Here is a 24,066-nt window from a genome sequence, read left to right as displayed (position 1 = left end):
GTGCTCAAAATGGCAGCCCGTGGAGCCCAATGTAGGCTCATTAGCAGGAACGTCCCCATGGACCCAAGCCTCGTGAGAGCATGAGGCAGAGTCTTCCTGGGGTTGCCATTGTGTTACTGGAACACCTTGCCCGGGGCCCAGCAAGCAGCAGTTTCCAGGGCTGGCTGTCTGGGCCGAGCTGAGGGAGTGTAGCTGACCCTTCCTCTGAAGAGCATCTCACACTGGTCCTTCCCCACGTCCGGAGCATGGCCCGCCGACAGTCTGGGAAGGAATGGAAGGTGGAGGTCGTCGTGAGGTGACTGGGGGAGGAAATCAAGAAGATGCCTCCAGGGAGGACTGGAGATGCTTTGAAAAGCCCCAGCTTCCCAAGTAGGCTCACAAACCATGGGAGAGAAGAGATATTAGCCGTCTACAGAGCTTTAATGAGTCTCGAGACTAAGGACAAAAGAAGGTGCCAACCCCACAGAACTTAGGGTTTCAAGGAAGTGTGTAAAAGAAGACAATTGTTTGCCAAGCTGGTTTCTTTTAAGAAATTTATTAGAAAAATAACCCCCGCCCTCTCCTACCCTCCTCCCTCAATGCCATGGGTCTCGGGTATCATGTCTGGTCAAACTCTCGATTGGGCCTCCCATCCGCATGGGGACTCCGCACACATGGACAGGCGGCGACACCACTGGGTGGCCTACCACACTCCCAGATGCTCCAGTCTTGTGCTCAACCCTTGTCCGGGCCTCTGCCTCCGGGTCTCCAGATGGAGAGAGGGCCCTGGGGGTGAGGGCAGCCTGGCCACAGTCCGTGTGCCCCTCCTGAGGCCTGCCAGGGCAGCTGGGGGCTGGGGGGCTCCGTCCCCCACCACCCCATGTCTGGAAAGTCAGGGCTGGAAGCGAGGCGAGCCGACGTGAGGCTGGTGGAAGGCGTGGGCGCTGTACACCACGTCGGGGGGCGAGGGCGTGCTGGCGGCCAGCACCGAACACAGGGGCTCATGGCTGCTCAGCACCGACGTGAAATACTTCATCTCCTCTGTGAGCTGCTTGATCTCCTTCCGCAGAGCCGCGTTCTGTTTCTCTAGGTCTTCGCTCTCCTGTGTGGAGAAAAGTCAGCATCAGAGATCAGTCTCTACGAAGGCACAGGATAGGAGGAAGGGGGAGCGCGAGGAAACAGGTTCACTTCTCACCAGCACAGCCGCGGGGAGGGCTATCAGTGATTTTTTTCTGCACGTGTGTGTGCATGTATTTGCGTGTGTCATATGAGAAGCATGGATGCATTTATAAATGCATGTGTGTGCCCAGATACAAGCTTGAACCCATAAAATTGCTGGGTTTTGTCCGTTTGCCCTATAAGGGTGGCAGCTTCGTAGGATCTCACCTGATAGAGGAGCACATGGGAATGGGTGGGAAGTGTGCGCCTTTGTGTGTGTGTGTGTATGTGGGTCTCTGCAAGTGTGTATGTGGGTTGAGAGCGGCAAGTGTATATTATGGGAAACAGGCTGACAGGTGAGAGCCTGAAAAAATGGAAAAGAGTTTGAGAGAACAGCTTATACTAATTTCATGCTTTTCTACCCAATGTTATACCGCAAGCTCTCCGAATGTTTCCAGGGTGGGCTTTTAGCCTAAGGAAGTCCATGGCTAACTGTCTACTTAACCAGATTCTAGAACACCAGGGTCTTTATAAACATCGAGTGGTCAAAACACACCACAAGGTTCAGTTCCAGTCCATTCTGCTGGCTGGTTTCATCCTGCTGGCCAGTCCATTCGAGAGTCTGGTTTAAAGCCCCCTGTGTGTGTTCTGCTCATGCATATGTGCTTTTTTTTTTCCAGAAACACCTTTCCCCTGTTGCTAAGAACACCATCAGATTAAACGCTAATCAGGCAAACTCTGGGTCCAAGAGTGCTGATTCCTGATCACATCATTAATTAATCAACAATTCCACTCTCGTAATTAGTGTGTACTGGAAAACAAAGCTACCTAAGGGAATTGCATTTCCAATGTGATTTGAAAGTTCACATTCCTTGAGTCAATCAAACAGATTGACTCATCTAATCCCTGGTGCCACAGAGAAAGAGAAAAGGGCATTGGAGAGGTAAGTCAGTTACACTTCAGTTCAAAAATCAACCTGAGCTGGCAACCAGGCCTTAATATTTCTAGTTTTGTTTGACTTAGGTCAGCCTGGCCGTAGTATTAGAATTATTTGAAGGCCTTATTAGAGTTTCAGGCTGTTCTTGAAATCTAGAGATTTGAACTCAGTGGGTTTGGGATTTGGGGTGAAATCTGGGAATTCCCTGAGTTTTTAACAAGTGCCCCAGGCCATCCTAACTAAGGATCAGGCAAGTTTAAAAACAAGTTAAACGGGACGCCTGGGTGGCTCAGTTGGTTGGACGACTGCCTTCAGCTCAGGTCATGATCCTGGAGTCCCGGATCGAGTCCCACATCGGGCTCCCAGCTCCACGGGGAGTCTGCTTCTCTCTCTGACCTTCTCCTCGCTCATGCTCTCTCTCACTGTCTCTCTCTCAAATAAATAAATAAAATCTTAAAAAAATAAAATAAAATAAAAACAAGTTAAACACACTATTACATTGGTTTTAATCAGTCAAACACTTACCAAGTGCCTATTTGTTAGGTGCCTGGCGCACAGTATGAACTCAAATGTCTGTTGATTGACTGGCTAATGATACCCATGGCTGGAGGAACAGTTCACTCGAAACCGTGATGGGCAGTGAGCAGGTGTAAGATAACTTGCCGATTAAGAGGTGCCTTACATAACCCACCAGGAGCAGGAGCTATGGTCCAATGAGAGAGCTAGGTAGGCTGGCAACTGCCCTAATCCGTGAACCCCAGAGTCCCTTTTTAAGTGGTAGAGGAGCTTATGCCTGTGGCCTTACCCATCAGGCCGGCTTCCATCCACTTGTGAAGGACGGATACAAGCAGGCTCAGCCCTAGCCTGGCATTTCCTGTATGTGTCTTTGAGCTAGAAAATGGTGCCGAGGTCAGTACAAAGGAAACCCCCATCTCTGAAATGGGATGGGGTTGGGTAGGACACTCAGACCCACGATGGTGGAGTCAGAGGCACCGGCTTCTTCTGCAAGGTATGGCAGCTCCCTTATCTTACCATTTCCTTGTTTCCAGGCACATCCCAGACTCAGGGCATCCCCTCTTTACCGAAAGGTAAAAGAAAGCAACCCATGAGACTGGGTTGGGGGGGTGGTTTTAAGACGGGAACTGGGGGCCGGGAGTCCTCGCCCCTTCCTCTAGCCCTTTTCTTCGCCCCCTCTGAGAGTTTCCACTGGTGACAACGTTTACTGTAAATTCTGTGCTCTGAAGAGCCTGGGCAAACCCCGAGGCAGGCGGGAGGGGTGGGGTAGGCGGGCCACAGCGACCAACCGCTCTGACCTTCACCCCGCCTAGAGGCAGGCCCAGCTTTCGGGAAGTGACAGCAGGTTCTTCCTCCTCCCCAAGCGAGCTCTGTTGAGCTCTCTCTAGCTTTCGCTCCCCACCGCCACCACCCCCTCCTGGCTTGCAGATTCCAGAGCTCTGCGAGAGGGTTCACAACCACCGCTGCCTCTGACCAGAAAACAACCACCTGTGACAAGAAGCTTGTCTTTACCTTGGGAAGCAAGATGGTTTCCTGCTAGGGCCCCAGAGAAACCAGACCAGGCAGCCCAGGGGCCATGCCGCCAGCCAGCACTGGCAAGACCAAGAGTTCGACTTCCCTTGCAGGAGGAAGTGGCTGGGGGGCGTGGGGGGGGCCTCCTCCCAACTTGTCCCCGGCTCAGTCCACTCTGACCCTTCCTGGGGCAGTCATGCCCTGGAAAGCACTCACACGGGGACAAACTAGCCAAGGCAGCCAATGGGAGCAGGTGTTTACTCACAGGTACAATGACCACATCCCTCAATTTCCCTTCCTTTCCCAGTGGCGGCTGGAAACCTAGGACTCAGCGGGGAGTGGAGAGGAATGTTTGGGAAGGAAATTTTGGCCTCTCACACGCATGTCCTCTGTCAGTCAGGGAGCGGTAAGCCGGCATCTGGGCTTCTGCGTGACCTGCTTTCCGCTTTTCAGAATTCCTTTCTGTCCTTCAGGCTCCTCACAGGAACTCCCTGAGATGGACACGGGAGGCCAGCCCTTGCCATGATCCCCACTTCTCAGATGAGGCCAACTGAGACCCTGGGACAAAGCTACCCAAAATACCCCCTCGGAATGATCACAGGCTGGTGGAGGCAGCTGCTGGGAGAGAGGGCTTTGGAATTTGCCTCAAGACACTGATTTTATCAGAGGTCCAGACACTTCAGCGACTGACCCAAAGCCCCATAACCACATAGGGGCAAGAGAGGGTTTGGCTTGAGGCTTTCCCATCTTTAGCCCCCATTCTTACTCTGGCATACCCAATGCTTCCCCTGAGAAACTGGTGACTTAAGTGACCGAAGGTCTTCAGAAATCACTAAGAAGTCTTCGGCTGCCCTACAGTATCCCGAAGGAGCACTGGGTCTCGATTTTGGTGATCTTTAAATACCACACTGGAACCCCGAGTTGGTCACACTCTTCCGATCGTCGGCATTCCTGCCCAGAGATGGGAGGGAATCCTCTGTCCAGCTCTTCTTTTAGAGAACTCACTCATGCAGAGTGAGGTCCAGAGCACACGTCGACAGCGGTTTCCATCAGCAGTAACTGGAAACTGGGGTCCTGGTTAGGTGAGCCTCTGTGACTCGCTTTCCCTCTTTGGGCCCCTGTTCCGGTTAGAACAGGAAGACTAGACCACAACAATGGTTCTCAACCGCGGCCACACCCTGGGATCCATGGGACCCCCTGGGGAGATTTACCCGTCCCGGTGGCCGATTCTGATTTAAGCAGTCTGGGGTGCAGTCCGGCATTGGGTTGCTAGAGGCTCCCAATGCAGTGAATATTGAAAAACATTAGAAGGAACCATTAGCTTCGAAAATCTCCAAGCCCTCTTTGACTCTCGAATATTTCAGATTCCAAACTAAATACCTGAGTGTATGAGCCTTTAACGCGGTCCACTTGTTAGGAAGGAGTGTGTGTGAAGGCCAAGGAGAAGGTCGCTGGGGGCAGAGGGACGTAGACTCAATTTATACAAGAAAAATTAGTGGGAACCAAATTTTTACAAGAATAGTCTAGCTTGACTTCATAACTCACATTTATTGAATGCTACCATGTACCAATCTCTCTTTTAAGTATTTGACAGGTATTATTATCTTTAATCTTTGTGGTAGATAACATGATTATCTACATTTTGCAGAAGAAGACAACCTAAAAGTACAGGGAAGTTAAGTAACCTGTTCAAGGTCACACAGCTTGTGAAGAGGCAGCACCACGACTTGAATGAGGCAGCCTGGCTTCGGAGTCTGTGCCCACCCTCTTCTCCTTGTCTTTGACATTTGTTTAAATCTTATGATGTTTGGTAATTATCTCCTGGGAGGCTTCAGCCCTGTTGGCTTTTCAATTTCATCTTCCCTCTCTCCTACCTCTTACAAATCCAGACAATAATGCTCATAATTCACCCCCAGCTCTGAAGCTTGAAGGTTGATGCCAACCCTAAACTACAGGCAGCTTGGGGGTGGTTAAGGAAGAGGCTTCATGGGGGTGTGGGAACATTCTGGGAAATTCCCTACTGGAGGGGCTGAAAGGGGGTCACTCAAAGAGCTCATGAATGATGGGGAATCCCCAGACAGTTCCCTTACCCACAAGGAAGCCAGTTAGGAGCAAGGCCAAGGACAGGCTCTGGCCCCAGGCTCTGGTAGGGACTCTCCGGGCATTGTGAGCAGGTCTTTGGTCCTCCTCCCTGCCGGCTTTGGTTTAGTGCCTTGACCTTCTCCTTGAAGGCTCTAATCATGATTTCCAGAAGAGTGAAAATAGTCCCTGCGTGTTCCTCTTCAACAGAACACGTAGTCATTTATCGATTGGGTGACCTTTTAGCTCTCACCTACACTTAAACATGAGAATGGTAAGTGAAGCTTATCTCTCACACCTAAATATGTTCAGTCTCCAGCAGTCACCAATCCACCAGACACAGATACAGCGTGGAGCCCACCGTTTCTGGAGAAGTCTGCGAACCGGCGTAGGACATCTCCCAAGCCCTGGGAGGATCTATGCCTACCCCTCCCACCAGTCCCGGGGAAACTGGCCCCAACTCCACTTCCTCACCCAATGAGGAGAGAAGAAGAATCATCAAGCCACGGGTTTTCGCACTGAATAACAAACAAGTCCGATTCTGAAGAAATCTCTACTGTCCTAGCCTCCTCCTCCTTGCTTTCCTCCAGAGAGCTAGAAAGAGAATTTATCAAATGCTCAGCTTCTCTTGTAGCTGGGCAAGACCATGTGACAGATTCTGACCAATAAGATCTAAGTCGAAGTAGCTGGGGGTGGAGCTACCCTTTCCAATTGAAAAGGTAAAGCCTCACCAGGACAAAAGCCACCCTCCCTCAACCCAGATTGGTGCCTGGAGGTCCAGAAGCTATACTGCAGCCTTGAGGATGAAAGTCGCATAGCGAGGATACCTGCACACAGACAGAAGTAGCCCGGTTCTTTGATGATGTTCTTGCATTCGGCCCTGGCCTGTTCATTCTGAATTCCTTGTTATCCGAGACTTAGTGATGCCCGTTTGATAGTCTCACTATTACTTGTAGCTGAATGGAATCCTGACTGATATCTCAACCTAGGAAGGTTATCACTAGCAAGCCCAATTCCAAAAAACAAACAACTAGTAATTGCCATGAACACAAAGGTTTAAATTAAGTTATTTTTTTCTTCAATCCTACCGGTCCTCTGGGGACAGTGTCTGGGCACTTCTATGACCCCAGTTGTCCCAGACTCACTCTGCACATTCTACCACATGAGGTCACCTGAAGAGCTTCAAAAAGATTTTAACTCCTGAACTTCACCCCTGTGAGAGGTTCCAATTTGAGGACAGGTCTCAGGCATCAAGACTTGAAAACACTTTGCAGGTGAGCTTAATGAATCATGTTCATAGCTGGTTCCTCTTAAAAATATATATGTCCATTGGCAGAGGAATAGGTAAAGGAGATGTAGTGTTTATTATACCATGGAATATTACTCAGCCATCAAAAAGAATGAAATCTTGCCATTTGCAATGGCGTGAATGAAGCTAGAGGGTATTAGGCTAAGTGAAATAAGTCAGTCCGAGAAAGATAAAACCATATGATTTCACTCATATGTGGAATTTAAGAAACAAAACAGATGACCATAGGGGAAAGGAAGGAAAAATAAAATAAGACTAAAACAGAGAAGGAGACAAACCATCAGAGACTCTTAACTATAGGTAACAAACTAAGGGTTGCTGGAGGGGAGATGGGTGGGGAGTTGGGGTAACTGGGTGATGGGCATTAAGGAGGGCATTTGACATAGTGAGCACTGAGTATTATATGCAACTGATGAATCACTAAATTCTACCCCAAAACTAATAATACAGTATATGTTAACTTAATTGAATTTTTTAAAAAAATTAATATATATGTAAGGAAATAAATATTGGGCAATGTTTACTTTTATTAAATTTATATATTTATATTTTTATTTTATTAAATATTTTTATTTTAATATATAGGATAAATAATGTAAGTATAATATAAATAACTTTAGAAAAGTGGGAGAATGTTTGTAAGTCAAAAAAATCTTTTGAAAGTAAATGTTTGTTTAAGGGAAAGTGCCTCTCTATCACACTGCTGTTATATTTGGTGAAAACAATTCCAAGTAACCCAGAACAGATCATTGTGATAATGGAAAGCAGGAGGTAGGGTATCTATTGGAATCTCATTAATGGTAAGTATCTAACTAGTTTCCCTTTAAATTGTTGAGCTCTGTGAGGGTCTATTGCTATCTTCACTGTTTCGTCATCATTGACTAGGACAGTGCTTGGCACATAGTAAGTGTTTGATAAAATCATGTTGCTTGACTACCAAATTAGACTCTAATAATTTCCCAAACCCTGCATATGGACAGTCTTTTAATGATGTCCATGAAACTTCCAATGGAGTGTTTAACCAAGACTTTAATATCTTTTATAGCTTCTACTTTATATGGTTACAAATGAGTTTAAGAGATTCCCTGTTTAAAAAAGGCCCAGGTCAGATCCCTACTTAACAACACTCTTGTTCCCCAAAATAAAGCCATGGGTGGGAGTAGCAGAATTAACAGCATTTTAAGAACTCTGAGTATAGTTTCCTTAACTGGAACTTGACTTTCCCCATCCATACCAAATGAAGGGGACTTGCCCAGCGGTGGCGGCAAAAAACCAGGCCAGTGAAACCGTTAGTGCTCTTAAAGCTTTTATAAACAACTGGAAGGAAGGGCACATGTTTTCATCTATAATAATATATCTGATATCTTCATCTGACTGATTTATAGGAAAATGCCAAGTGCTGGGTGCTGGGTGGCTCAGTATTTAAGCTGCTGCCTTCAGCTGAGGTCATGATCCCAGGGTCCTGGGATCAAGGCCCACATCAAGCTTCCTACTCTGCAGGAAATCTGCTTCTCCCTCTCCCAGTCCCCCTGCTTGTGTTTCCTCTTTCTCTATGTCTCTCTCTGTCAAATACGTAAATAAAATCTTTAAAAAAAAAAAAAAAAGCCAAGTGCTTTGCATTCAAATGAATGAATAAATATAACCTTCACCTCAATGCAAAACAAAACAAAACAAATACACTATTGCTTTGTTTTTGTCTTTGCCCTGTCTTTGAAATCCTAACAGCCCAGTGAGGTGTTACTGCTTTCCAGTCTGTAGATCAGAGTTTAGGTTCAGATATAAGCCCCCGGCAGATCTGAATTAGTTTTGTTGACCCACCCGCCTCCCATCGGGTTCCTGCTACCTGCGGCTCCATCACCCCTGTTCCTGAGCATCTCACGTTCTCAAAGGCCTGGTCCGACAAAGCATCTTTCTGACCCTTGACTGGCCACACAAAGTTTGGCCTCAAGGCTCTGCCGAGCACACCCTTCCCCCAGATCTTCCCAGTCTCTTTCTCTTACCACATTTGATCTCAAATATCAGGGTCTCAGACCTTCCTTGATCACTGTCCCCACCCACCCCTTAATCACATTCAACATTGCACTATTTGATTTTATTTGAAGTTCTCTTCACTTGGTTTGATTAGCCTGTCCATTTATTTGCTTGTTTTCCAGTGTGACTTCCAGTTGAATGTAAGGTCCATGAATTCGGGGTCTCTGTCTTGTCCCTGTTGTATTCTCAGTGCCCGGAAAAAAACCATACCTGGCACGTAGGACACTAATATATACTTGTTGAGTGGATCGATCATCTCTTCTAACACTGGATCCAGTACTGGGAAATTGGCCTTTGTTTATAGAATTTTCTGGACTGTCCCACCTCTAACCAAAATGTTTTCTGGGTACCTGTACCAGTTGAGCACCCAGAAAACGTTTTGGTTAGAGGATCCTCAGTTGTAAGAAAGTGTACTTTGGCCCTAGGAATCTAGTCTCCTCTGCTTGGCTCTGAACTTTATCCTGCTTTTGAATAAATATCTTGCTTTAGAAGAGCTCCAGGTCACCCTCCTTAGTTTCCCTAAACTGAGAGGGATGAGATATGCACTGGTACAGTCCCAGTCCATACCCGCTGTTCTGGGGTCATTCTTATGTGAGCTCTTTTCACTTCCAAAAGTGTTCCCGTTTGGAGGCTAAATGGTAGGATTTACTAAAACTTGACCATCAAATTCTAGCTCAATGATATCATTGCTGCCCTTGTCCTCAGTGTCCTCCTGAGTTCACACAGATCTCTAACCATTTTCTTGTTTTTAAATAAAAAATATACAGTATAACTACATGTAAGATATTTTTTAAAACTCATACCCACCCACGATCTTTTTTTTTTTTTTAAGATTTTATTTATTTGACGGAGAGAGATCACAGGTAGGCAGAGCAGCAGGCAGAGAGAGAAGGGGAAGCAGGCTCCCCGCTGAGCAGAGAGCCCCATGCAGGGCTGGATCCCAGGACCCTGAGATCACGACCTGAGCCGAAGGCAGTGGCTTAACCCACTGAGCCACCCAGGCACCCCCCCCCCACGATCCTCGTACTTTCAACACAACTGTTTTCATTTGCACATATTGCCATCTTTTTAAGATACACACACTTATTTTTATGAAATGTCAATCATTGTAAAGATGATTTGTATTTTGCTTTGTCGTGACTTTGTCACATCTACATCATCACCATAATTATCATTTTTAATGGCTATGTCATCACATGGAAGAGCCACAATTTACCTAAAATGGTTTTTTTAATGTTGGACATTTTGGTTGCTATCAAAATGCTGCTATTATAAATAATGCTGCAATGAACATCTTGACCCATAATGGGTTTTGTTCAATCATGTCCTAGGATAAATTTGTAGGAGTGAGATTGGGGGGCAAAGGGCATGGCCAGTCTTCCAGTTCATGGTTGTAATGCTGTAAAAGGTTACATAAGATATACAGTGTCATCAGCAGTGAACATACAAGTCAATGTTACTACAACCCCTTTTGCATTTAAGCACTATAATTTTAAATAATGTATTTTGCCAATTAGGCTTCTGAAGTTTTCTTAATTTATTTTTTTTTTTAAAGAGTTTTAAAATTTACTCGAGAGAGAGAATGCACAAGAGCGGCTGGGCAGAGGGATGAGGAGAAGCAGACTCTCCACCAAGGAGGGAGCCCAATATGGGGCTCCATCCCAGGCTCCTGGGATCATAACCTGAGCCAAAGGCAGATGCTTAACCGACTGAGCCACCCAAGCGCCCCAGGCTTCTTAATTTCATTGTAATTTTATAAATTATTGATTACCAAGGAGGAAGGATTTTCTATGTGTCTGTTCCCTAGTACAGTATTCTCAACTGGGGGCAATTTTGCCCCCCAAGGGGATGTTTGACAAGGTCTGGAAATACTTTTCATCATCTCCACTGTGGGGTGAGCTGCTGCTACTGGCATCTAGATAGTAGATTTTCTATTTTACATGCAAAGGACAACCCTCTCCCCCAATAAAGTATGATACAACTCAAAATGTCAATAGTGCCAAGGTTGAGAAACTCTTAGTGTATATCATTTTCACAATCAGAATAGCAAATTGGATTATTTTCATTTTGGTAGGAAAAACATTACACAAGCTTTCTGTTCATAGCTTCTGCCCACTTACCTATTGGAGTCTTGAAGTTTTTCTTAAAAAGGATGTTCTTTCTATGGTATAAATATGAAATCTGCATTTATTTAATTTGATGCAAATATTTTCCCCAATGCAGTATTATGCTTTTAATTTTGGATTGCAACTTTAAGATCTTTTTAACATAAAGGAATACTTAAACTTCAGTCCCTCTCAACCTTGCACTCTCATTCTCATCTCATGCTGTATATACTTGTGTTCTATTACTAGGATTGTCTAGGTCATTCAGACCTTCTGGTTAATGGCTCACTTCTTGGCTTACCCTTTGCAAAAGGACATGTAAGAGCAACACCATCTGCATAGCAAAGTCCTGTTCAACAAAGCGGTACAAAACAAAAGCAAATGGTGAGCAGGCAAGAGGTTTGGGCTCTTGGGTGTCCTGAGAAAGACCTCAGTGTCCCCATTGGTTATGTGGCAGGTTAGTCTACAGCATCTCTGAGTTATCTTTTAATTCTGTAATCTTATAAACAAGGGAATATAACCATAATTATTGTTAGTCGCCTTCCCCCAAGCTACCATGTGGACCCAAAATGAGACTCTACAGATATCCCACCATCTGAAGGGGACTTTGTCCTCTGGAACCAATCTATGCCCCCTAGGAAGCAAGGTGTCAGACTGAGTCCCGCAGAGGAAACTAAGAAAATCCCTGAGCAGCTTAGAAGATAACTTTTTGATGAGACTCCCATTCTTTTCAGGAGAGAGACCTTTGGGTGCTGCTAACAGCAGCTTTGTGAAGACTCCTGCTTGAATGGGCACCATCAATTTATGACCTGGGACCTGTAATCTCATTTGAACAAAAATTCTTTATAAATGTCAGGACTGGCATGGACTTGGCCTCCTCTCAAATATGCCTCCCTAACGTAGCCATACTGACTCATCATCATTGGTACAAGCTTTTAAGGGTGGTGGATTGCCTTGACATGTTTTTTTTTTTTTTTCCCCAAATGAAAATAGTCTACTAGTTTGTTGTTCTTACTTTTAAAATGGTACACATTCATCACAATAAAAAATATATAGAAAAATACCAGAGTAAGGTAAACTACTCAAAACTCACCACTCAGAAAGAATCACTATTCGCATTTTGGAGAATATCTTTCCAGATATTTCTTTATGCATGCAAACGTGCCCCAAACCCACAAATTTTACATGAACAGCATTAGACTGCATACTCTTCATAAGTTCCTGTTTCTTCCCTCAGTGCTATGTCATTGATATCTTTCGGGGCTACAGATCTACATAGTCATTTTCAGTGGCAGTTTAAAATTCTAGTGTCTGAATGTATCATAATATAGCTTAATCACTTCTTGTTGGGCATCTTTCCAATTTTATAGTATTGATAAAATATTTATCAGTTCATGGTGTTCATGATGAATTAGGTATTTTTGTGTATCATTTTTCTTTCAAACTCTTATAAGTAGAATTGCTGTGCCAAGGAGTGTTCTCTTATGAGATATCAATATTTACTGCCACACAGCTTTCTTTAAAAAGGGTTTCAGGGGTGCCTGGGTGGCTCAGTGGATAAAGCCTCTGCCTTCGGCTCGGGTCATGGTCTCAGGGTCCTGGGATCAAGCCGCACATCAGGCTCTCTGTTCGGCAGGAAGCCTGCTTCTCCCCCGCTCTGCCTACCTCTTTGCCTACTTGTGATCTCTGTCTGTCAAATAAATAAATGAAATCTTTAAAAAAGGGGGGTTTCAATGGATATATTGATATATTTCATATAAACTTTAATTTCTTGACTAGGCCTAATGTGGAGAAGGAACAAGTGTGAATTTTGGAAGATGTTCCTCAAAGAACAAAAAAGTAAAGTTAGGTAGAGACTCAAGGAGTATATCAGAGAAGATGAATACATCTTCATGAGAGTCTGAAGGCAGAGGCAGTATAGTGTAATGGTTAGGGAGATGGACTCTCCCTAAGTCAGTCAGACCTAGCTACAATCTGTGTGACCTTGGACAAGTTACTTAACCTAATACTAAAATGATATTACAATAATAATACAAAAAAACAGGTTTTTGTGCAGATTAAATGAGATACTATAGATAGAGCACTTAACACACAGTGCCCGGTACATAGTCATGTATTTAATTAATATGTTTTTAATCAAAAGAAATTCATAGCAACAGAGGCCCAAGACAAATGCCTCTTTTCTATAGGTGGTTGGCTGGTTTTCACTGAATTTTTTAAGGGTGGAACAGCCAGAACATTCCTTCTGTGCTTTTTCGTTTTTGACCTATGCTTTCTCTATGCCAATAAATCTTATGGCAGGGTCTCCCAGAGAGAAAGCAAAGAACTCCAGGAGTGAAAAAGGACCACAAACAGTTTTCTCTTCCAGTATTCCCCAGAAGACCAAGAACAATAGTGCCATTCTAAGGCGGCCTGGGGGTTGACATCTTCATTGAGCTGCTTTTCTTCCATTACTCAATTTTCCTCTGATTGTAAATACCTTTTTTTCTCACAGCACTAGCTTTAAACTTCATTTCATGCATAATTTATGCTCATAACATTTGTTATATATGGCATTAAAATATGTCCTGAAACCTATAAATGTTTCTTTTTTAGACTAGTCCAAGACTCCTTCAGGAGCCAGCCCCAGGAAAGCAACTTTCCCACCCCCAGCTAAGGGAGTACCCAAGTTCCAGTTTTCAGATTTGGCCCTGTTACTCCACGTTGCTTCCAGTTCCACTCTTGAGGCCAGATCTGACTTGTCAAAGGCATAGCTCTGGGCTAATATTACTCTCTGCCTACCATCTCTTCTACCTTTAGCCTTTTCATGAACAAAGCAGCTCAGTTGATCTCAACTCTCTTTCCCACTGACCTAGGACACTGACTCAAAATCCTTCAAGCCACTGCACTCAACCAGGACCGTCACACAAGTGACACTGATTTGCCATCCCTTATAGAGGCTTTTCAGTACTGTAGACTTTAGGGTCAAGCCCCAATGGACAGTTGGTTCTCCCAAAGGACTGAGATATTTATGTAGGATGTTCAAGGGATAAAATGTTACAGAAGAAGACGATTCAATGTTTGAAGTCAAATTAGAAATCATCCTAATGCATATGTAGTAATGACTGATGTTGAGAATGTAAATATCTGCATTATAAAAATAAAAGTACGTGATAAAAACATCCGAACTCTATAAAAAAGGGGAAAAATGCACAGTATCTCTCCCCGGCTTTAGACCTGCCATCGTACTTTTTAGAAATAAGGGTTAACCTTGAGGGAAAACCTTTTTGAAAAATCTTAAGTTCATATACACATGCACATATATGTTTTTCTTTCTATTAAAAACGTACACAGGAGCAAACTATGTACCATATTCACATCTTTTTCACTTACGAGTATAGAAGCTAGGGGCGCCTGGGTGGCTCAATGGCTTAAGCCTCTGCCTTCGGCTCCGGTCATGATCTCAGGGTCCTGGGATCAAATCCCATGTCAGGCTCTCTGCTCAACGGGGAGCCTGCTTCCCTTCCTCTCTCTCTCTGCCTGCCTCTCTGCCTAAGTGTGATCTCTGTCTGTCAAATAAATAAATAAAGTCTTAAAAGAAAAAAAGAGTATAGAAGCTGGATAATCTTCTCAGATTAACACATTCAGATGTAATTTATTTTAACAACTCCATTGTAGTCCTCCGAATGGACTGCTGTAGTTCATTTAATTAGTTCCTTATCCATGGATATTTATCTTGTTTCCAGTCTTTACTATAAGAAACAATGCAGCAATGATTATCTTCACATGTACATAACTGTGTAATCTGTAGGTACATTTGTAAATAGACTTCTAGATGTAAAACGGCCAGGTTACAGTGTTTTTGATGGGCATGGTTAAATTGCCTTCTAATGGAGTTGTACCAACTCCTACTAGAAGTATGTTGTGGTGCCTGCTTCTCCATTGTCTGGACAACATCCCATGTTAGCAACATTTTTTGTCTTTGCCAGTCTGGCAGGGAATCTCACTGTTGCTTTAATTGTCATTTCCCTAAGTGAGGTCTAGAATCTTCCATATTTATTTGCTATTTATTTCCTTCTGTAAATTGCCCATTTCTTTAAAGATTTTATTTATTTATTTGACAGAGAAAGGCAAAGTGAGAGAGGGAACACAAGCAGGGAGAGTGAGAGAGGGAGGAAGCAGGCTTCCCACCGAGAAGGGAGCCCAATGCAGGGCTCGATCCCAGGACCGTGGGATCATGACCTGAGCTGAAAGCAGAGGCTTAACCCACTGAGCTACTCTGGCTCCCTGTAAATTGCCCATTTATAATCATTGCTCGTTTTTCTTTTGGATTGTTAATCATCATTTTCTTATTCATAAGAGCTTTCATATATAAAGTAAATATGCCTTTTTTTGGTCATATGTGTTACAGATATTTCCCTAATCCATCATTTGCCTTTGACTTTGCATATTGTATTTTGAACTATATAGAAATTTTCACTTTTTATGTATAAAGGTAATATATATCAGTTTTTTCCTTTATGGTTTCAGGGTTTTGGACTTTATCTGGGAAAGTCCATTCCAAAATAATTTTTCAGTGCTCTTTCCCCCAAAATTTCTTTATTTTTCTTTTTTTAATATTTAATCTGTGTGCATGTTGTATGAGAAATGAAGACTCTAGTTTCTTCTTCCCAAACAGCTAGCCAGTTGTCCCAGTTCTATTTATTGAATGATTTGGCTGCCTTCACTGGTTTGAAATGCCATCATCATCATTTTGCATTTGTTCTTGTGTCTTGTGCCTTGTTCTTAGGAATTGATATAGGTACTTGGGTCTTAAATTTCAGTTTGCTTTGGAATCTCTTTCTGTATTCTCTTCTGCCCAGTGCTCTGTCTTTTCCACATTGTTTTGATTTCTATACTTAAATTCACTTTAATATCTTGGTCAGCTAATCTTCTTTAATTAACCCCCTCTAAAATTTTCCTGGAAATTGTCACATGTTTTTCCTCACTAAGAACTTAGAATAGCTAATCTAAGTCTCCTCCTTACTTCCAGAAAGTTACATTGGGTTTTTATTGGGATTACATTAAGTTAAATTTCTAGATTATGGAAAATTGCTATTTTTACATAAGGCAGATCTATCCATTTATTTGAGTGTTTTTAAATTCACTTAGAATAATTTTAAAGTTTTTAAAAATTAAGCCCTGCCTTTTTTTTTGTAAAACGTATTTAAAAATTAAGTAAAACGTATTTAAAAATTAAACGTATTTTAAAAAACAGAAAACTGTTCCTTCCACTTGCCAGTGTTGGTATTATAAATGGAATCTTTTCTCCCATGAAATTTTCTAGTTGGTTATGGTTTACATATAGGAAAGTCATTACATTTTGTGTTAACTTTGAAAGCTGACAGGGTTCCCTTATTAATTTTAATAACCTTTCAGCTGATCATCTTGGATCCACTTACTAGCTACTGGTGTCTTTTGGAGATGAACTGGTCTAGTATGCTTGCAAACTGGAATTAAAGTGAAAACTTAAAAAAATAAAATTTTCATAAAAAATGATATGCCTTTCTCCTTTTTAATCAATGCATTTACTGCACCTAACAGATTTTATAGTTGTCTGTGGGAGGAAAGGAAATAAGCGTAGCAGGGGCTTGTGTGAAACACCCAACGAGAATTAAAACAGAATGTGGACTCTGTTGATATCACAGTTATGAAAAGAAGCACCTGAGCCAGTTTATGTGAAGGGTAGTGAATGCCAAGGATGTTCTAAAGTTGGCATAAGATTAAACAATTGTAGAAAGAGGCTCCTCCCTACTCGCTTTTTTTTTTTAAGATTTTTTTTACTTATTTGACAGACAGATCACAAGTAGGCAGAGAGACAGGCAGAGAGAAGGGGAAGCAGGCTCCCTGCTGAGCAGAGAGCCCGATGCGATGCAGGGCAGGGCTCAATGCGGGGCGCAATCCCAGCACCCTGGGATCATGCTGAGTTGAAAATAGAGGCTTTAACCCACTGAGCTACCCAGGCACCCCCTTACTCTGCTTTTTAAAAGCAATCAGTTTTCGGTGTTTTGTTGTAAACCATTTATAGGATAGATACTGAAAATGTTAAATAGTAAGTATCCCACACTCTCACTGGAGAAATGAAGTAATGCTTTTGGTATTTTAAGAGAGATAATAGTGACAAAGCTGAAACTGAGAAAACAACATTACCCCAGCCTATGAAGCTAGCACAGCAATACAGACATGGTCTTTATTTGTTACAGTGCTCTCAGTAGCTAGTCTTTAAAATATTGGCAGATGGGTCCTCTGGCTATGTCATAGAGCCGGAAAGAGCCAGAAAACTGTTCCAGAACCTCAACATGTGGAGCCACGCATGGAGTCAAGGGTAAACCCAGCTCTCAACCCTAAGAATGCTAGTGGTAAACCAGAAGATTTTCTACCTGAATCACAAACATAATTAAGAGGATAATGGACGGGGAAGATGGGCGATTGCGTCTGAGAGGAAATTAACATTTCACACCACAGCCAACCCCTCTATTTGATGGTGACAGACTTGAATGTTGCTGCCAAAGGCTTTTACCTGAAGTCAAGAAACAAGCTGCATTGGCTGCAGCCCCCAGGCTAGCTTCCCAAAAAGTGAAGATGAATGCTAAGGTGCTCCAAAGTAAAGGCTGGGGAAGAGCTGGTGTCCAGGTGTGGGGACAATGGGAACATTCTAGAGGCTGAGGCTGGAGGTGTGGATGTGACCGTGGTGACAGCATGACCGGGGGCTCTAATGCCTTCCTGCCCCAGAGATCTTCTCAATCTAGTCATGGCTAGTATAATCAAGATGGGCCAAGTCTTCTGGTTCTAACTCTTGTCTTAGAGAGAGAGAGAGAGAGAGAGAGAGAGAGATGAGTCCGTTGAAAACCTTGCCACAGCAAAGAACTATACATGTCCCCCTCATTGATACGTCCTCCAGGCTTGGACAAAGACTGGGGGTGACGCAGCGCATGATAGGGAGGAGCTCAGGAGGAAAGGAGCTCTCTGTCATTAGAAGTGAGCAGGCATACACTGGGGACCATTTTGGTCATAGGGGCTGGGGGAGAGTGTGTAGAGGACTCTCAAGCATCAAAAATGTGTCTGAACTTTCCAGCCTTTAAGAAATCTCTCAACCCTGAGATTTTGAGATAGGTAGATAGATAGATATAGATAGATATCTAATTTTAATTGTGGTTATTTTTAAAGATTTATTTATTTATTTATTTATTTATTTATTTATTTATTTATTTATTGTGTGTGAGAGAGAGAGTACACACACAGGCAGAGGAAGAGGCAGAGGGAGAGGGAGAAGGAGAGAAGCAGAATCCCCACAGAGTATAGAGCCCAGCGAGGGGCTCCATCTTACAACCCTGGATCATGATTTGACCTAAAATCAAGAGCCTACCACTTCCGGGCTTAACGGACTGAGCGCCTGAGGTGCCCCAGTTATGATTATTTATCTTTGCTTCTATAATAATAACTATTATTAAAACTACTCTTATTATACTTAAATTTTTTGAGTCGTGTACAGCAGGCGCTCCATTGAACTTTTTATATGTGTGGTAGTCACTGTCATTTCCCAATGTAGAAATAGGGAAACTGAGTCTAGGGGAAGTTGAAGGTCTCTAAGATCTGTCACACAAGATAGCAAGTCGGGGAGTTAGGATTCAAACCCTGTACTTCTTTTTTTTTTCCCCCAAACCCTGTACTTCTGACTGCAGAGCCGCTGAGCTACCCTTAATTTTTAGTTTGTTTTTTTTTTTTTTTAATACTCCAAACTTATAAAGCTCACAGTAGTTTTACAGTCTCAGGATATTGCCCGCTTATACAAAAAGGCAGGTTTTATCCTTCCCAATTTTTATATATTTGCTTGCTTTTTGGCTGTAAAGAATATTGAATTAAAATCAGACTCTGAGGGGCGCCTGGGTGGCTCAGTGGGTTTAGCCTCTGCCTTCAGCTCAGGTCATGATTCCAAGGTCCTGGGATCAAGCCCCACATCGGGCTCTCTGCTCACAGGGAGCCTGCTTCCTCCTCTCTCTCTCTCTCTCTGCCTGCTTCTCTGCCTACTTGTGATCTCTGTCCGTCAAATAAATAAATAAAATCTTAAAAAAAAAATCAGACTCTGATAGAGACAAGTGAGTGATCATAGATTTTCAAGCTTCAAATAGTAAACAGGAGTGTGTTAGGACCCTCAGCTATGATGAAATCACAGAGAACCCATAAGTAGCAGCATTACTGACAACTTCCCATTTAGGCAGCTGATCATAATTATCACAAAGAAGGGAGAATTTGGTGTCCATTTGTTCTTTTTTTTTTTCCATTCCACAAATATTATGAACTTAAAACTACGTTGGAACGCAATGGAAGATATGCTGAATACGTTTCTCATAAAACACAAGCATCCCGTCAGAGATGTTGGTGCTGACTTTTCTCTGCTTCCTTACAACACTAAAAGAAGCATCTCTTTGCTCCTCCAAAACTGTGTCTTACTCTTTTTTGATACAATTAAAACAAGTATTCTAACTGACCGATTGCCACGGTAATCTTTCAAATAAACACAAATGCACTTGGTACCAAATTGGTATTTTGGGTACCAATTGCCCTTGACCATTGAAGTGAAGGTCTAGGATGCGAGAGCTTCAGGAATGGTTCAGGAGGAAGGACAGGACGGTGGAGTTGCTAGAGGTGGGGCGGGAGGATGGACGGGGATGGAGCCAGTGAAGTAAGAGCTGGTTGACCGAGGACCAAATGAAGGGGCAGAATGAAGAGAGCTAAGGTATGGGAGGTAAGGAGGAAGCACCACTCTGGGAAGCACGCAGCCAGAATTAAGCAACATGACCAGAGCCTTGGTCCTCTGGTGGACTTGTAGTTCACCATTACCCAAGGCTCTTGCTCAAGGTAGGGCTCAAAGCCTTCTCTAGAAAGTTTGAGACCGGAGGAAACTCAACCAGTATGGGGACCATCATAATGATGTTCTGGAAAGAGGAGTAGGGTATAGCACCCTACGGACCTCTTTGTCCCAAAGGCAGAAACCAGGGTGGCTGCCACTGGCCTCCTAGGGGATGGGACCATAGGCGATCCCAACACTGGGATCAGGGCTTCCCCAAAGTGTTTGACACCTTCTAAATTCTTCCCAAAGACAGTCCTGCCTTCTGCTCTCTAGGCTCGAGAGGGATAGAGCTCTCTCTGGCTACCCCATCTCTGAGCCGGTGGTCTGCTTCCACCCAGCCTGCCTCCTTCATACGATCAACTCATTGACACCTCATGCCCTCTTGGGGGTCAGGAAGAAGGGCTCATTTCTTTTTCAGCACCCCAGCTCATTCCATGCTACTAAATCTGAAAACACCCAGAAGAGAGCCTCTCCTCTGCACCCCGCAGCCCTACCCCTCTGCTTACCCACATGCCCCCCCCCCCACATGCTCACACAGGAAGCCTCAAAACTGTGGTCCAAGCATCCATGGGTGGTGGGAAGCAAAGCCTATAGGCTCCAGAGGCTGAAGAAGGTTCTGAGCACTCACCAAGTGCAGGGTGTCGGCTTTCTGTGTCTGCCTCTGCCGGCTCTTCTGGGCAGCGATGCGATTTTTCTCCCTTCTCTGAACTTTCCTGACATCATCGGATGAGTCCTGGGAAGCACAGATGACGGGAATTAGGTGGACGTGCTCCTCTCTCCGGAGTCAAAGCAGGTTCCCGGGCTGCCTGGTATCTGTCCATCCATCCTCCCCTTTCTTCATCTTTTCATTTGCCCACTCAAAAGGCTGAGCCCAAAAGAGAACTCTTCCTCACACTGTTACGCTCCCTTAGGTCCCTATAGCTATTTTGGCCAAAAGCTACAGGAAGAGGAAAAAGACCCTGGGGCCTCGATAGCGCCGTATTTGAAAAAAAAAAAAAAAATGGCGAAGGCGATGAAGTGTGTTTTATCACCTCTCCTCTCTCTGGGGCTGCTTCACCCTTACTCTCCCACTTCTGGGCCTAGAATTTTCTTGCTATTTTTGCCCCCAAAACTTTGCTGAGCACCTACTATATGCCAACTTCTGTGCAAGTGCTTTTTCAGAGGTGCTCTTGTTTAATTCCTGTTTAATTAACTCCTTGTCTTTAATTAATTAGCTCCTTGTTTAATTAACTGTGCAGTTAATATTATTGTTTCGCTCTTACATGCAAGGAAGCTGAGGCTCAAAGGGCTTGCCCAGGGGGCTACCGTAATCCAGGCCCTTCCATCTTCTGATGCTAAGGCTGACACCTTTCCAAGGACTTCCCACCCCTCACTGGTTTGTATTCATGTGTCTTCTGCCACATCCCTAGGCTGAGATCCCCATCCCAGATCTGCCTCTTTTTCTCGGGCATTCCCTTCATTATGCTCAGTGACCTTGACATTTCCCATGGCCCTGAGCACAAGGCCTAATACAAACTAGAAGCCAAGAATAGCTTTAAAGGTGGTGGTTACCTGGCTGTGGCAGGTAGTGGATGGCTGCTTAGGACAAGAGGACCTCTGGGTATCCTCTAAGTTTATCCCACAGATGGACATGTCCTCTACTTGGACAAAGAGGTTTGCTCCAGTTCCTCGCCCCCCTCCAGATATTGCAGGATGAGTATAGGAGTAAAATCGTCCACAGCGCCTGCCCTGTTCCCTCTCACGCCCACACAGGAGCCAGAGACACTGTTCCCAGGGCAAGCCTGTGCTCACCAAGCAGATGTCTCATCAGCGTGCCCAACACTTCCAGGCCATTGCGGTAGGAGGGCATCAGGTTAGATGGGAAGGAAGTGCTTCTCTAGAAGGGGCAGGGGGAACTAGGTTACCATGGAAGCCATGAGTAATTTCCTTCCTAAGAAGAGTACAGACTTCCAGGCAGCCTGAGCTGCCGTGATACCATCTGGAGCAGAGGACTGGACTCTTTCCCTCTAGAGGTCTCCACCAGGACTCCCCCTAGCCTGCTGCTCTTCTGCGAGACATTGATGACAGATGCTGGATTATCCATTTTTACACTTTTACTTCCGATGCAGCACCTTCCAAGCCCTCTTGGGTATCTGTGCTAAGGAAAGAATGTGGTTTTTAAACCACAAACTTGGAGCAGAAATGTTAATCCCTTGACGTATCAGGTGAGAATGAAGCAGCCCTTGTCTGGAGAGGGATGTCAAGGAAAGTGGTGAAGAGAAAGCTCCAGAAGCTTTGGGGGCAGGCAGAGTGGCCCCCCCCCCTTTTTTGGGCAAGCCTCAAGCTGAAAACTTTGGACCTGGAAGTCACAATCTCGATTCCAAACGCTCCCAGACTCTCTACCTCAATGGCTCTGGCTTCCCCGAACCGGAGTTGAGCTCCTACAGCCAGCTCCAACGCCCTCTCCTGATTCCTTTTCCGGTCCAGAAGCCACAGGTGGCAGCTCCATCCCTCCCTGCTGGCCTTTCTAGCAGCCGGGACCATGCCCCAGTAGATAACATGGATTCTCAGGGGCTTGCCTGGCTTCCTCCTCCAGCTTGCCCTTTTCCTCTTCTTTGCTTTTCCCTGCCCCTTCCTTCTCTTACCCTGATGGCTGCCTCCCACGAAACCACACGCCTGGGCTGGGCATGCCAGCCGCCTCCTTAACGCGGTGCCTCTCGCCTTGGGGAAAGGGGGACCCTTTCCTTTGAGAGACTAGGGTTCCTTGATGCGCATTCTCCTCCTGGCTTCCTAGAAAGCTCCACGGGGTGGGGGCACAGGGGAGAGGAAGGGGGGCAGGCCCCGCTGGGAGTGGAGAGGGAAAGGGGCTTGGGTGGGATGGGTGCCGGAGAAGGGTCTTGGCCAACAGATGTGGCTTAGCTGCAAACACCATGTCCTATGACAGGGCGCTCCTACCCCCAGCCACTTCCTCGCTCCTCCTGGGGCTCCCTGGATGGGGACCTGTAGCCCGAGCTCCGAGGACCCCCCTCCCGAGAATGAGAAGGTGGGCTGCAGGGAAAGGGGGGACTCTACCTGTTTGCCAGGGGGAGGGGAGCAGCTGAAGCTGGAGTCGCTGCTGTCGGAGCTGTGAGGCATGGCTGCAATCTTCCGGGCTCTGCACACACCCCGGGGGCCACCGGGCTCTCGGGTCACCAGCCGGCCTCCCTTCCTGAGGGCTCCCGGGCCACCAGCTCACCCCCCTGCGCAGCTCCCTCCTCTGCCCGCCCTGCAGCCGCCTCTGCCCCCTGCGTCCTCCTCACTCTGGGGTGCCGAGGCACTGCTCCCCACAGGGACATGTCGCTCGCTTTGGGGCTCGTGTGCGCGCGCGCTCTCTCTCTCTTGTGGTTTCTGGTAACTCACACTGGAAGTCACATGGGCGGAAACTTAAACAAGTTCGAAGTTAATTTGAGAGAAAATACATATCTGGAAAAGACCCACAGAATTATATGAAAGGAAGAAAAAAAAATACACAAAACCCCAGATACCTTCCGTCTGTTTGAAAGGAAGAACAGCTCTCTTCAATTGATGAAGATAAAAGAGAAAAACAGCCCAGGCAGGGAAAATCCCCAGCCCGAATTAGCAAGCCTGGCTCCTGTCAACACCGGCAGAGAGGAGAGGGCAGCAGGGAAAGAGTTTCCATTGTCAGCCGACTTGATTCTTAAAACCAAAATAAAGCAGTGAGACTGGGATTTCTTTCTGGTTTTTACCCGAAAGCAGCTGCCCATCTGGCCTGGGGTAGGCCTTCCTCGCCCGCCCTGTGCAGCCTGGTCTTCGCCTGACTACTGGCCCAGAAGAGGCCCCGGGGATCTGAAAGCCACCAGCAAGCTCTGGGGTGGATGTTTCAAATGTCTGTTCATCACTATGCCTCTCGCCTCTCTCGGCAGCACGCCGTCTGGAGGGAAGAAAAGCCTTTCACATGGAGGGTCTTCAGGAGCTCAAGGCTGGCTTTGAATCTTAATGATTCAAGAAGGTCACCCGGTCAAAGCCCAGAATACCAGAACAGTGAGAAACAGTGAAATGAGCACTGTACTCGGAGTCACACCAACTGGGATTT

At 45.2% G+C, this 24,066-nt stretch overlaps 1 protein-coding gene across 1 annotated transcript; it reads right to left on the bottom strand.

Annotated features, from left to right (window-relative positions):
* Window positions 1–519: 519 nt before the first annotated feature.
* BATF (basic leucine zipper ATF-like transcription factor) lies at window positions 520–23,426 on the bottom strand. Its single transcript, XM_082733634.1, has 3 exons — window positions 23,046–23,426; window positions 20,623–20,727; window positions 520–1,081 (listed from the first exon to the last, which is right to left on the bottom strand). Exons 1-3 carry the CDS (start codon window positions 23,106–23,108, stop codon window positions 872–874), a joined length of 378 nt encoding a protein of 125 aa, XP_082589760.1. The 5' UTR covers window positions 23,109–23,426; the 3' UTR covers window positions 520–871.
* Between the last annotated feature and the right edge of the window lie 640 nt (window positions 23,427–24,066).

This window comes from Mustela nivalis, assembly GCF_964662115.1.
Source record: "Mustela nivalis genome assembly, chromosome: 6".
Classification (NCBI taxonomy): Eukaryota; Metazoa; Chordata; class Mammalia; order Carnivora; family Mustelidae; genus Mustela; species Mustela nivalis.
This window is presented reverse-complemented; position numbering and strand designations above follow the sequence as displayed.